Below are 15,411 nucleotides of genomic sequence, written 5' to 3' on the forward strand. Positions count from 1 at the left end.
CACTATTGCTAGCTTCACAGCTCTGGGAAAGTCCCAGAGCCTTGTAGAGGCTGGATATTTTCGTGAGTACAGCGGCAGAAGTTATGCCCGCCTCAAGGGCCATTGTGAGCCCAAAATGAGATAAGATGCTCAGAACAGAAGGCACATGGTAGGTGCTAACCAAATTGTTTTATTGCCCCTAAAGCCACATCTTTTGCTCCGTGTCCTCATAACACTTTGCTTGGTGCCTCTCTTGGTCCCACTTACTAGAGGTGAACTAGTGTCTAGTTATTCAGGGACCTGGGGCTGGAACCTTCTTGATGTCAAAGGCCACATCCCACGCATCTTTAGATCTTCCACCTGGCCCAGTGCCTTTTATGTTATGCAATAACTTTTTTTTCAAAGGAAAATACCTTTTCTATTTTTCTCCTTTTAAAAGTAATAAGTGCTCATTTTAAAATGGGGAAAGAGGGCTTCCCTGATGGCGCAGTGGTTGGGAGTCCACCTGCCAATGCACGGGACATGGGTTCGTGCCCCGGTCTGGGAGGATCCCACGTGCCGCGGAGCGGCTGGGCCCGTGAGCCGTGGCCGTTGAGCCTGCGCGTCCAGAGCCTGTGCTCTGCAAGCAGGGGAGGCCACAACAGTGAGAGGCCCACATAACGAAAAAAAAAAAATGGGGAAAGAATTTGGCTTTGTCAAATGATGTGAGGCTTAAATGAGGTGATGGTGGTGTCGTCCTTACCATTGTGGCTTGTAACTGTTATTACATATGTTATATATATATATATATGTTATTATTATTCAGAAAACACAGAAAGGTAGGTGAAAGAACAAAAACCATCAGCTGACCTTTTGCATGTCCTTACAGATTTTTTTCCTGTGTCTATACACGTAGACAAACCCACAGACATAAGATGAATACTTAAAAAGTGGGGTTTTATAGCTTTTTCGTTTTCTAATTGAAGTATAGTTGATGTACAATATTACACAAGTTACAGGTGTACAACATAGCGATTCACAATTTTTAAAGGTTACAGTTACTACAAAATACTGGCTGTATTCCCTAGCTGTAGCTTACTTATTTTATACATAATAGTTTATACCTGTTACTCCCTACACCTGTCTTGTCCCTCCCCGCTTCCCTCTCCCCCACTGGCAGCCACTAGTTTGTTTTCTGTGTCTGTGAGTCTGTTTATTTTTTGTTATATTCACTAGTTTGTTTCATTTTTTAGATTCCACATATAAGCGATACGGTTTTACAGTCTGCTTTTTCACTTCAGTGATAACTGGAGGACCTCTCTCTAAGCCAATAAAGATAAGTGGGTATTATCCTTAGGATCGCTTGAGTATGACTTCTTATGGATGTGCCATGACATACGTAGTCAATCCCCAGTTGCTGGACACCGAGGTGTTGCCTATCATCTGAGTTGGGCTGGAAGGTGCAGGGCAGGTGTAGACCGAGGAAGCCTCTGGCTGGCTGAGGTCTCTGCAGTTACGAAATAGCCATCGGGGAAGTCGCCAAGAAGGCTGATGTGTTGACTTCTGTGGCAAATAATTTCAAACTTGCGTTAAGGACAATTAGGGAGCTGGTCCTGTTACCAGAGTCTGGGATGAGTTCAGACGTATTCCTCCTTTTCATAGCACTGGAAGTGGCAGGCCTACTGGGAAGAAGGGCTTTGACTCACTCCTTGCTGACAGCCGTCTCCTGGGAGGTGGGAGGTGTCCCCACTGCTGGGATGTCTGTTTCAGCAGAAATAGGACCATGAGGTCACAGAGGACCGGCCTGCCTTCCTCTGAGGGATTTCCCTGACACGTGAAAGTCTGTTTGCAAACCAGAAATCAGAGGTAAGGTACGTGGGGATTTTCCTAGCTCACCTCCTAATGGAAGCAAAGCAAGCCAGTAGAGAAGCAGAAGCGTCCCCACGGGGTAAGGACTCCCCTGTCAGGCCTGCCTTGTGGTTTCTGGAACTCCCAGGGCCTCCCTGGCAACAATCCACACATCCTGGTCCCGCATGAAGCTGCAGGGCCCTCTCTCACCCTGAGGTTGGTGTGGATTTTGCTGTATCCAAGCAGGACCTGGCTTAAGGTTTCGGACCTTGGATCTCCAGGCCTTGGAACCGGGCAAAGAATCTAGCTTCTCCTCTCCAAGCTTCAGTTTCTCCATCTGTAAAAGGGGAATGAGGTCCTTCCGTCAAATTGACGAGGTTTGGATAGAGTGAGATGATCCATGTGTAGCACTGATACGATGCCTGGCACACAAGCTACATCTGCTGGAACTGATCTGAGCAGGACAACGTGAGGAATAAGTGAAATGCCACATGTGAAGCAGAGCGAAGACTCTCAGTACCTGTTGGTTCTTGAGGTCAGGGGCCCATCTCTTTGGACAGAGATGGACGTGTCGCATCACGCAACCGAGCCCTTTGTAGAGCTTTCCGACGAGGAGAAGAATGAGGCCTGAGAGGTCATCTCCTCTGAGAGAGGGCTGTGGGCTTTAGAGTGACCTCAGAGAGCCATCCCCCTCTGCCAGGCTCCCTCCCGGGAACTTAATAGCATTTCACTTAGCCCCTACCACAACCCTATAGGGCAGAGGTTTCATTCCTATTTTATAGATGGGGAAACTGAGGTGCAGAGAGGTCCTGTATCACACATCCAGTAAGGAGTCATCTTGTTAAGCTCTGGGCTCGAAATGGATTAGGGCACATCAAAGAGAGGGGCCGTGCATCCTTGGGGCTGGTCTTCTGGCTGCACTGGCAGAGGGTGAGTGGCCTGGGACTGGGGCGACAGGATATCGCTTCTCCTTCCCAAGGAGCTCCGGGTCACATAGATGGTGTCCTTCCCTCCCGCAAGGAGCCCTCCCTTCTTGAGATGAGGGAGACAAGGAATTGGTGGGAATGCTACAGACAGATGAATCTACAACGGGGAAGAGCAAGAGGCCCCTAGCTATCCTGGTTTTGGGGGTGCAGAGTGGTTCTAGGGGTAAGTGCTACCCTTCACCCTAATCCTAACCCTAACCCTTAAAATAAAAAAGGACTGACTATGCTAAATATTTTTTCTAATGGAAGTATAGTTGATTTACAATATTGTGTTCGTTTCAGGTGTACAGCAATGTGATTTTTTAATGTATTTTTTTCAGATTATTTTCCATTATAGGTTATTACAAGTTATTGAATAGAGTTCCCTGTGTTATTCAGTAAATCCTACTTGTTTATCTCTGACTGTACTAAATATTAGCTGGGATTTGGAGCAATCAGAACCCTCATACGCTGCTGAGGGGGGTGTACATTTACAGAGCCAGCTTGGAAAAGTGTTTGGCAGGATCTACTAACTCTAAACATACACATATCCCGCGACACAGCAGTCCCGTCGCTTGATTTCCACCCAAGAAGAACAAGTGTTATGTTCACCTAAAGACAGAGATGAGAAGGCTCACAGCAGCTGTACTCCAAATAGCCCCAAACTAGAAACCACCCAAATGTCCAACCGTGGTAGAATGGACAAATACATTGTGACACGTTCATAGCATGTATTATTACCCAGCAAAGAAGAAGAAGACAATGCTGCCACACTCAACGACATGGATGGATCTCTTACAGAGAAGGTTGAGCAAAAGAAGTAAAAAAACTTACTGTCTGAATCTGTGTACATGAGGCTAGAAAGGAATCCATGGTGAGAAGAGTCAGAACCGGATAACCTTTGGGAGGTGTCTCTGAATGGGGTCACCAGGGAGCCTTCTGTGTGTGGGAAATGAGCTGGGTGTGGAGTACCCTGGGGTGTGCATACACAGAAATTCGTTGAGCCATGCACAGAATATTTGCTGAACGTACATTATCCCTTAATGCAAAGTCAAAACAAGACAGCAAATGAAGAAGGAGACTGCTACCAAAACCAAGATCTGGAGGATAAGTAAGTGCTGGCTAGTGAGAAGGGGACCAGTGTCCCTGGAGGCGGAGCCAGCACGTGCAAAGGCCCAGAGGCAGGGTTGCATGGTGTTGCTTCTCATCGTGGCTCTGGGCTCATCTGATGAAGCTCCTGCCCCTCGCTTCTCTGTGCCCCTTTCTACTCACTCGAAGGCCGTCACTGTGGAACAGGGTGGCAGAACTCACTTCAACGGCTCACTTCTCAGATCAATATCTGACTGTTCCATCTTTGGGTTGTTGAGGAAGAGGCTGGAGCTGGAGCAGGTCGGATGGGACTTGGAGTTAAAAGTTGGGTTCAAAGCTCAACTGTGCCATTAACTGTGTGTTTTGGGGTAGGCCCTTCACCCGCTAAGCCTCAGGCTCCCCATCTGTAAGACGGATCTTTAACAGGTAGGGTTTCAGTGACAGAGTCAGGGTAGAGAAGATGTTTAACAGATGCCAGTCATGTGGAAATGAAGGAATAAGGCCTGAAAGCAAGGGCCTCCCCAAATTTGTGGCTCCCCCTAAAATGATCCTGCATGACCCTGCTTAGGCTTCTGCAACCCTCCGCCTTGACTTCCTGCCTCGTGGAGCTCAAACCACTCCCTAGAACGGTGTCTGGCAGGGTGCTGAGGAATGTTGACTCATGACAGCTGGTGCTTGATACACGTCAGGTGCTGCTTTCAGCTCTGTGGACTTGTCTCACCCTCAGGGTAACCCCATGAACTACTACCATCCCATTTTACAGAGGGAGAAACTGAGGCACAGAGCAGTTGAGTAACTTGCCCACAGTCACACAGTTAACTGATTGAGCCTGGACCTGCATCCCCTGCTCGTAACCACACTGCCATACAGCCCAGCTGGCCTTCATGAGAGAGGCCTGCGGAGGCCTGGAGAAGGTGCTGGAAGCCACCAGGGCTCCCCCAAGGCAGCTTAAGCTGTGAGCCTGCAGATGTCCAGGAGGGATGAGGCTGGGCAACATGCTGCCGAAGTCGCCCTTTCTGCCAGAGTTTTTTTTTTGACTGTTTTTGTCATTGTTGTTTCTAGGGAGGTGAGATGGGCCAGCTAGAGAATTCCCTGCGCCTTGCAAGGGATTAACCTTCACCTGTAGCATCGTGTGGGACTAAGAACCACTCCCTTTCCTCTGTGCCATCATGTTTTATTGCTTTCTTTCATTTCACCATGAAGAAACCTGATGGTAGTATTCTAGAAACTGCAGCCTGGAGTTGGGGATGGGGGACTCAGGGGGAGGGCAGTTCATTCTCCCTGGCAGTAGGACTGGGCTCAGATGCCAGAGAGGGCCACTGGGTGTGGGATCATGGGAGACGCTTATTTTTTCCCCTGCTTCTTACGACATTTATGGGCTTTTCACACTGGCATAAGCAAAATGAATGAAGAAAAATTATGGTGATAATAGCTAATATTTATTGAGCATTTACTTCATGCTGACTTTATATGCATTAACTCATTTAACCCTTACAACCCCCCTCCGGGGTAACTACTCTTATTAGTCCTATTTCCAGATGAGGAACTGATATGCAGAAAAGTAAAGTAAATAAGGTAATGAAAAATTCAAACTACCAAAATTTTAAAAGAGATTGGCAATAGGAAGCAAGGCCCTACCAATGCCATAATGTGGATGAACTTCAAAAACATGATGCTTAGTGAAAGAAGCCAGACACGAGGGATCACATATTGTATGATTCCATTTATAGGGAATGTCCACAGAAGGCAAATCTAAAGAGACAGAAAGTAGATTAGTGGTTGCCCAGGGCAGGAGGTGGAAACAAGGAGTAACAGTAAATGGCGTGAGGGAGAGATCATACTGGGAGAGGTGACATATTCTAAAACTGATTTATAGTGATAGCTGTGCAACTTGGTTAATGCACTAAAAACCGTTGAAGTGGGTGGATTGTATGATATGTAAAAAAATGCCTCAATAAAGTTGTCAAACCAAGAAATGTAATTAAAATGTGAAAATCTAACCCTTATTGAACACCTCTTAGGCACTTTACAGGAATTTTTTCCAGTGTCAACAGCTCATTCAGTTGTTTACCTAAACTCATCTTTGTTGAGCACCTATTATGTGCCAGGCACCATGCCAGAACATGGGGGTACAGTAGTGAACTGGACCTGGTTCTTGTTCAAGATCCCTGCCCTGCTGGAAATCATGGTCTAGCAGGTGTTGGGGGGTAGGGCGGGGGTGGGGTGGAGATGACAATGAAAAAGCCAGCAATGGCAAGAGAGTGTATCTGGGGCTGTCATGTTGTAGGCATGGTGCTGGTATAGCCCAGAGGAAGCAACCCCATTCAGACCTGGCAGGTGCTGGGAGGACAGGGAGGCTGGGACCTGAAGGATGAGGGGGTAGTTAGCTGGTGAAATGGCAGAGGGCTAGAGTAGGGAAAATGAAAGTTGTTTGACTATTCTTTCTTTCTTTCTTTTCTTTCTTTCTTTCTTTTTCTTTCTCTCTTTCTCTCTTTCTCTTTCTTTCTCTCTCTTTCCCTTTCTTTCTTTCTTTCTTTCTTTCTTTCTTTCTTTCTTTCTTTCTTCTTTCTTTCTTTCTTTCTTTCTTTCTTTCTTTCTTTCTTTCTTTCCTTTCTTTCTTTCTTTTGTTCATTCATTCAGTAACTGTTTATTGACAGCCTGCCAGGGGCCTGGCACTTTGACAGGGCAGGTGGCAGAGGCAGAGGGCATAAGGACCTTGTGGGTGAAGTCATACCCATTTCACTGATGGGCCTCAGAGAGGTCAAGTGACTTGCCAGTTTACACAGCTGGAGCAGAGATACAAACCTAAGCCAACTTTTGTTCAAAAGCCCATCTCTGGAAGAAGAGGCCAGGCAGGTCAGACACACTGCTGTGAATCTGAGGGCCACGGGTAGGTATCCTGCTAAGAAAACCCATCCTTGATCAGCAAGTGGAGGCAGGCATCCTTCCTGGGGATATTCCTTTGTCTGTTGGAACAACTCCTCCCTCCACCTGGTGAGGACCCATCTGTAGCCCCTTTGGATTATTGATGGGGGAGGTGAGGGTACCCAGGGCTGAAGGGAAGGGACCACTGATTTCACTGTCTGGCTTGGGGTGGTACTGAGCATTGGAGAGGGAGTGGGGGCCAGAATTCTGGACCAGGCTTTGCCACTAATTATCTGGGGCTAGTTCCCACCCCTCTCTGGGCCTCAATTCTCTTGTCTCTAAAATGGGAGCATTGGGCTTGCTGCACTCGAAGCTCTGTCTGGCTGACATTGATGACCATGACTTCTGGCTATAGAAGTCTCAGGAACTATATGGGCTGGAAGAAGAATGACCAACTCATCCCGGTTTGCCTGGAACTTTCTGGGTTTTAGCATTGAAAGCTCCACATCAAGGAAAACTCCTCGATCCTGGGCAAATGGGGACAGTTGGTCACTCTAGCTGCAAGGGCATTAGGCTGGCCTCCCCTCTCATCTTGCCCACAAAGAGCAAGATACATAGCATCTCGCTTTTGCGCCTATGTGGCCACAGAACTACTTTCTAGCCATTTTGTTTGTACAAATCATGCTTCTAGAAAAGCCCTTCAAGTCCAGGTACCACCTCGTCCATTTCCTTTGGATCTCCTGGCCTTGCGCAGCCGTCTCTTCCTGGTCAGGCTTCCCTCCGCTGCACTTCGGCCCCCGTCTCAGGATGGTCTGTTGGGTTGTCTGTCTCCATTAGCTCCCCCAGGGCTCCTGGAGCTCTTGCATTGCTCACGGCTGTTTCTCTAGTGTTAGGGCAGGGTCTGTGCTAAAGCAGGAGCTCAAAAAATAATCTTGGAATGTCTGCATCTCTCCAGGCCCAGGACAGGGCTGGGTGCCTCCCACCCCACCCCGCCCCTCCAGGAGGGCTTCACACTCCAATTCCAGGGCAATGCTGTTGTCAGGGCAGATCCTTCAGAGAAAAGACAGCAGGGAACCACTCCCCAGGTGTGGCTTCTTAACCCTTTCTGTGGGTTGAGGCCCCTTAGGCATCTGGTGAAGCCTGTGGATCCACCTCATAATAAAGGTTTAAAAATTGCATTTGGACAACAGTGAAAACAATTTTACTAAAATACAACTATCAAAGTACTAAAAAAAATTGTGATATAGTAACATGTGTTAATACATTAAGTAAGATTTAGTGGTGAGTCGAATACGATCTTAATTTCAGAGCGTGGTAGCTTAAGTGATACTTTGAGATATATAGAAACTGAAGGTGATGTGAAAATACCTGTGATTTCTATTAGTGACAAAATCACAGGGACTTCTACTTGTTGCCTGCATTCATGATCAAGGGAGATGCTGAATGCCATTTAGGGATTAATGAAAATAAAGATATAATTTTTGTCCATGGCATGGACCTCTCAGAATTCTATCCTCATCCCCCCCAGGGTCCGTGAACTCCTGTTTTAAGGCAAAGGGTTTTGATTCTTTAGGTTAAACAAGAAAATCACCAAGAGAGGAGAGAACAAAGAGTGAAGAGCAGTGACCACATTGGGTTGGGTTAAAAAGAGAAATGTTTCAAGACAAGTGAGTTTCAGCTCTGAGTGTTGGAAAGGTGAGCCTATTTTCAGAAGGGAGCAAGGAACTGGGGGTTGAGGGAAGGAAACTGGGGAGGGTTTGCTCCTGTGACTAAACAGCCGACTAACGTCACAGCCACGACCTCACCTCAGAGTATGCCTGTGTCTCCTTTGTGTCTCTTCTGTCACTGAGAACCTCAAGCCATTGTCCCTGTGAGAAAGGGTACCTGCCCGCAAGCTTACACACAAAGAAATGGAACAAACACAAAAATTAATAACAAGACAAAAATTAAATTGCAATTCAAAAAATGCAGCCTGAAGAATGTGGAACATGCCACATATCTGGTTATGTGCACACAGTGCAAGCCGCAGGCGTTCAAAGGTACGGGTTACCTCCCCTCTGAGGTTTTTTTTTTTTAGACATCTTTATTGGAGTATAATGGCTTTACAATGGTGTGTTAGTTTCTGCTTTATAACAAAGTGAATCAGTTATACATATACATATGTTCCCATATCTCTTCCCTCTTGCATCTCCCTCACTCCCACCCTCCCTATCCCACCCCTCCAGGCGGTCACAAAGCACGGAGCTGAGCTCCCTGTGCTATGCGGCTGCTTCCCGCTATCTATCTATTTTACATTTGGTAGTGTATGTATGTCCATGCCACTCTCTCATTTTTTCACAGTTTACCCTTCCTCCTCCCCACATCCTCAAGTCCATGCTCTAGTAGGTCTGTGTCTTTATTCCCGTCTTACCCCTAGTTTCTTCATGACTTTTTTTTTCCCCTTAGATTCCATATATATGTGTTAGCATACGGTATTTGTTTTTCTCTTTCTGACTTACTTCACGCTGTATGACTGACTCTAGGTCCATCTACTTCACTACAAATAGCTCAATTTCGTTTCTTTTTATGGCTGAGTAATATTCCATTGTATATATGTGCCACATCTTCTTTATCCATTCATCCGATGATGGACACTTAGGTTGCTTCCATGTCCTGGCTATTGTAAACAGAGCTGCAATGAACATTTTGGTACATGACTCTTTTTGAATTATGGATTTCTCAGGGTATATGCCCAGTAGTGGGATTGCTGGGTCATATGGTAGCTCTATTTTTAGTTTTTTAAGGAACCTCCATACTGTTCTCCATAGTGGCTGTACCAATTTACATTCCCACCAGCAGTGCAAGAGTGTTCCCCTTTCTCCACACCCTCTCCAGCATTTATTGTTTCTAGATTTTTTTGATGATGGCCCTCTGAGGTTTGTGGTAAGGATCCAACGGGGAAATGGACACGACGCCAGCAGCATCGGTAGGCGGGTTAGAGCATGTGTTTGGGGATGGATCGCTCTTCCTCTGGTCTCAGCTGTAAAATCGGGATAACAACTATGGCACCTGACATATACTTAGCACTCAATAATGGGAACTACTATTAGCGTTCAAAAAATTACCATAGATGTTTGCAAACTGGTTTAAGAGACACCAGGACACTGGAGAACTTCGTCTTTACGGTGGTAAATATGAAAACAGATTTGAATGAATGAGTGAATGAATGAATGAATGCGTCCTCTGGTGGGCTCCGCCCTCTATACCTGTTCTGCCCTCAAGCTGCCCCCCAAGCAGTTCGATGGCCCGCTCTGGGGTCAGCTGCATCTCAGCATATGAGTGTGCGGTGGTGGGGAGGTGGTCATTCAGGGCGGGGGCGCGGCAGCAGCCCAGGCTGAGCTTGCGGGTGTCACATTCCGGGAGGGTCTTCGCTCAGTCTCCCCACTCCTGTCCCCACCATCCGTGCGGCACATCTTTGGACCCGAGGACCAGCGGGCTCGGCATTGCCCAGGCCAGTCTCGGGACGACGAGGCCCGCAGTTAGAGGCGGGGGCAAGCGGTAGAGGAGCGCTCCCGGGTCCACCGCGTGGGGGACCTGCCGCTGGAAACGCTGCCTTATCTTGGGAAGGTCGAACTAGGCCGCCCCAGGCTGGAGTGGGGGTGGGGTGCGGATACACCTTCGGAGGCTCTGGTCCCCCGGCTCTTCCAGGCCGAGGTCTCCCTCACCTCGTGGTAATCTGGGGCCGGGGAGTTGGGGTGGGGTGGAAGAGAAGCGGGGTCTCCTTGACAGAGGACGTGGGGGAGGGGACTTCCTAAAGGGGGAAACGAGCGCTGCCGTGGCTGCTTGTCCCTTTAAGAGGCCGGGCTGGCTCTGCGGCGGTTCCACCTAACCGCGTGCCTGGTGCAGCTCTGCGGTCTGTGTCCCCGGGCAAAGTGGAGGGCTGGACCCGGCGCAGGGGAGGGAGTGGTCCAGCCCGGAGCTGGGCGGAGCCAAAGCTGCAGACAGCAAGTCCACCGAGCCGAGAAAACGGTGGAGCCCGGGAATGGGAGGAGCCACGGGGCCGTAGGCGGGGCCCGGCGCTGCGGGCCTCGGGGACCCTGCCTCCAGCTTTGGGAGCGCCGCAGAGGAGGGCGGGGTGGGCGGGGCGAGCTTGGGAGCGGGGCCTGTGTCTGCAGTGGGCGGGGCCCGCCGCAGAGGGGCAGTGCAGGCTGAGAGTCTTCTGCGCGCTAATACCGCGGAGCCTCCACAGCGTCTCTGACAGCCCCGGCGCCGGTACCAGCGATCCTCGATACCTCGCGCAAGCCGCCGCGGCCTCCACCACGACCGAAGTCCAGTCCCTCGCCTCGGCGCCCACATCCGGGGGCGGTCCGGCTCGCTGTCTCTGCGGAGGCCGCATCTGGCGCGCATCTGGAACCGACCGGCAGGTCGCGCTGGATCCTGCGCCCTCCCTGGCCCGGCCGCGCCGGGATCCCTGCCCGGAGCTGGAGCCGCACTTGGAGCCGCGGGCTCGGGTCCCTGAGCCGCGTAGCCGGCGCATGGTAAACTCGCTGATATTCGGGGAGATGGCCTTGGCCTCCGGCTGCCCGCCGAGCGGCTCCGGGGGGACCTGCCCTGGCGCGGGTGGCGGCGGCGGGGCCGGGCCAGGGCCATCGCCGGTGACGGCGGCGCTGCGGGACGACCTGGGCTCCAACATCCACCTACTGAAGGGGCTCAACGTGCGCTTCCGCTGCTTCCTGGCCAAAGTGCACGAGCTGGAGCGGCGCAACCGGCTGCTGGAGAAGCAGCTGGAGCAGCAGCAGAGCGAGCGCGAGCGGAGGCTGCGCTACAAGACCTTCTCCCGCGAGCAGGCCGTGCAGACCGGGCCCGAACTGCTGCAGCCACCCGCGCCCGGCGGCGGGCACGGCAGCGGCGCGGCGGCCGGAGCCAACGCCAACGCCGCGGCTCTGGGCGGCCTGCCCCCCGGCGGCGGCTCGCAGCCGCAGCACTACGGCCGCCTGCCCGGGACCATCTGGAGCTACACGCAGGTGCGGCGCACGGGCGGCGGCGGCGTGGAGACCGTGCAGGGCCCTGGCGTGTCGTGGGTGCACCCCGACGGCGTGGGCGTGCAGATCGACACCATCACGCCCGAGATCCGCGCGCTCTACAACGTGCTGGCCAAGGTGAAGCGCGAGCGCGACGAGTACAAGCGGAGGTGAGTGGGGCCCCGCTCCTGCCCCCGCACTCCCGGCCTGGGGGGTCTTCCCTGTCTCCGCGGCCAAGGAATGTGTGCGTTCGGGAGGGGCCGGGGGCGGCAGCTGGTCCTGGCAGGTGGGCTGGAAGCTGTATTTGCAGAACGCCCTACACACGCTTGGAAAACTCAGTTATCTAGTTCCAAGAATGGGAGCGGGTGCTAACTATGGTGGGGGACACCTCCGCTCCGTCACTGGACCAGGCACATTGTTTTCTAGGTGACATAGTGACCATTGGTGTTTTCCGTGATCTCATCTAATCCTCATGGCAACGCCAAGTGTGGGGCATTCTTATCCTCATTTTGTAGATGAGAGAACCGAGGCACAGAGATGCAAGTGACTTGCCTAAGATGGCTTGGCTAATAGGTGGTGAAGCCACGATGTGACTACCTGGCTAGTCTGTCTTCCAGCTTAGGTATTTTCCCAAGGATGTAGGAGGTGGGCTCTCCTCTGTCAATGGATGAAAAGAAATAACTCTTAAGTAATCCACTGGCTTCTTGTTCCTTGAATTAAAAAGTCATGTGTTTAAGAATGGTCGGATCTGTCCACTGAGGCCAGGGTCTGCTGTCTTGCTCCAGCTCTGTAAGGTCCAGCTGGCTGGGCTGGATAACCAGACCTACATCAGACTGGCCACGAGCTTTTAGAAACAGCTACCTTCACCTCTCTTCTCCCCACCCCCAATTCTCATGGTTTTTTGGACCCCAACAAACTCAGCCCTAAAGGCCCACAGAAGGAGATAACCTTAGGCTGGAAGACTGGGCACCGAATGGACCCAGACCACTGTCTCTGCTGGACTATGGCACAGACTGCCTGCTGAACTGGCTGGCACCTTCCTGCCCAGCCCAGATTCCCGCTGGGAAACTGACATTGCTTCCTGCCTGCAGCCTGGCTGACAGTATTGTCAAATCGGCCTTCTGATAAGAGTAGAGGGGTCTGTCTGGAGCATCTCAGGCCTGGATAGGGGCAGGGCCCTCTGCCATCCCAGGCATGGGCAGCTCTGCCTTGGGAGCTGTGGCTCTGAACTTCAGGGCTTGGAGGATGCACTGAGAAGCTTCTTTCCTCCATTCCTCGAGTCCTAGTGCTCACATGAGCACAGAGAGCTGGGCATGGGTCTCCTTCCTTTTCCTCTACTGGCAGGCTGGCCACTGGGTGGGATTCAAGTTCCAGCTCCATTAGCTGCCTGTGAGAACCACTGGCTGAACCACGTGGTCACGGAACCACTCGGAAGCCTGTTTATTTATCAGAGAAATGGGAATAATAAAATCCATCCACAGTTGCCCAAGGGGTAGGTAGGCTGGTGGTGCTTTTTGGAAGGTATACAGTAATCAACTTGACATTATTAAAGATGATCGGCTCTGTCAAGCTGTCAGGGAGCAGTTGCCTGGAGTCTCAGGTCTCTCATGCAGGGCCTGGCTTCCTGGGGGTAGGTCTTGGACCCTGCGGGGAGCAAGCTACTCTTCTGGGCTGGTTGTTTCTCCTGAGGACTTGAGAATGGCCTGGCGCCTCGCCATGCGGAGGCCACCTCTCTGCCCCTGGTGGGCAGCTTCCTCGGGGTGGGGCAGAGAAACAGGCGCTTGGTCTTGATGGTGAAACTTGGAGGGATGGGCCCTTCTGTCTGCCACTGTTGATTGTGTCGTCATGCCCCAGGCTTGCGCTGTGTTTGTTTTATTGTGTGTGTGCTTTGGGGATCTGGCTACTAAGGAGATGAAAAAACTGTGCCCAGTCTTAGAGGGAGATGGGTCGGCATTGAGCAATGCCCTGTTCAAGTTGCACGCAGGGTGTGGGGCGTGATGTCAGCTTCTGGCACTGGCCTGGAGTGGCATGGGCGCTGCTGAGACAGGTGGAGTGTGGGTGTCTCTCTTCCCGCCCTTCTGGGGTGAGTGTGTACCTTCTCTTTCCCCATTTTTTTTCTTTTTTTTGTGAACTGGGGAGACGCATCTTTTCTGAAGTTGATTCAGGGCTCAAGTTGGATTTTTTCAAAGCAAGTTTACTCCCGTCTTTGAGCCTCAGTTTCCCTATCTGTAAAAGCGAGAGGAGGGTGGTCTAGAACTGTCCCTGAAGCCCCCGGCTGCCTCAGAGATACCTTAGGCAGTTCCTTGAATATTAAATAAAAGTTAATATTTTAAAAATGTTAAAATGGTCATAAAAGTGTGCTCAGTCACTTTTAAGTTCTTACTGTTAACTCATGGAAGTCTACTTAACATTGATTTGTTAGTACTTGGCCTCAAGTTAGAGCCTTCCCCTGCCTTCTCTTTGTCAGAAGAGTACTCTGAGATTACAAAGCAAACTGCTTAAAGCTGGTCCCGTTTGTAGCTACTAATCTGTGTGAGTCAGGATTTTCTTAATACTCTGTAGCCAAAACCAGAGATAGAATTAAAGCGAAGGTGGACCTGTCATCCATAATCCCAGTTCTAAATGTTAATGGATCGAAATAGCCTCATCAACCTCATGGATTGAATTTAGAGTAGGTAAGTGTTATATCATTGAGCCTACAATATAAATTTATACAAGTAACATTCTGTTTTTACTTGTTTCTGTATTTGGGTTTATCATAAGAATTTTCTTTTGGGAAGAGGGCAGGCGTATGATCAGCCTTTTGAAAAGCTTAAGAACCACTGGGTTAGATGATCTCAGAGGGTCTTCCCAGCCTTGACAATATGTAAATCTGAGTTTGAACTCCCTGTGCACTTCTGATCTCCTGTTCATAAGAGAATGAGACCAAGGTGTTTACCTGGGCTCTTGGCCACTGAAGGCTTCAGATCGTTCCAGGATGTCTAGCATGGAGCCCCAAGCAGTGGCCAACAGAAGGAGCCTGTGCCGGGAAAGGAAAGGTTTCAGGGTTTCCTCTGGTCCACCTGGAGGAACTCGCAGCCTTGGAGATGTTCATTCTGCGTCTCCAAAGGGCAACCTGGGTTGTGTAGCTCAGTGTTCCCCAAGCTGGGGACTTCTGTGGTTCCACCTCCATGAACCGTGGCCATATTCATGTACCACCATCCATATTGTTTCTTACGTAAAATATTTTATATAGCCTTATGGGGTATAATTTACATATCGTAAAATTCTCCCATTTTACGTGTACAATTCAATGATTTTTAGCCAGTCCACTGAGTTGTGCAACTATCAGCACGATCCAGTTCTAGAACCCTTGCAACACTTCTGCCCTTTTGCAGTGAATCCCTGTTCCCACCCCAGACCAGGCACCACTGATATGCTTCCTATTTCTATAGATTTGCCTTTCCTGGGCATTTCATATAAATGGAGTCATACGGTATGTAGTCTTTTGTGTCTGGCTTCTTTCACTTAGATGATGCTTGTGCAGTCCATCCATGCTATAGCTTATATCAGCCGTACATTCCTTTATAATGCTGAATGATATTCCACTGTATGGGTAGACTACATTTTGTATATGCATTCACATACATAGTCAATAAAATGTAAATTTAACAAGTCACCTGTGTGCTACGTCACATCATCTTGTG

The 15,411-nt window shown here is 50.1% G+C and overlaps 1 protein-coding gene across 2 annotated transcripts in view; it reads left to right on the forward strand.

Annotated features, from left to right (window-relative positions):
- Window positions 1–10,894: 10,894 nt before the first annotated feature.
- IFFO2 (intermediate filament family orphan 2) overlaps window positions 10,895–15,411 on the forward strand; it is a 49,111-nt gene continuing 44,594 nt past the window's right edge. The window contains exon 1 of one of the 2 annotated variants that reach the window (XM_060310401.1): window positions 10,895–11,895. In XM_060310401.1, the coding sequence (XP_060166384.1) occupies window positions 11,240–11,895 (656 nt within the window). In that variant the 5' untranslated portion in view covers window positions 10,895–11,239. The remainder of the gene's footprint in view (window positions 11,896–15,411) is intronic. The other variant, XM_030876622.2, reaches the window with a different exon arrangement.

Source organism: Globicephala melas, chromosome 1 (genome assembly GCF_963455315.2).
Source record: "Globicephala melas chromosome 1, mGloMel1.2, whole genome shotgun sequence".
NCBI classification, from domain to species: domain Eukaryota; kingdom Metazoa; phylum Chordata; class Mammalia; order Artiodactyla; family Delphinidae; genus Globicephala; species Globicephala melas.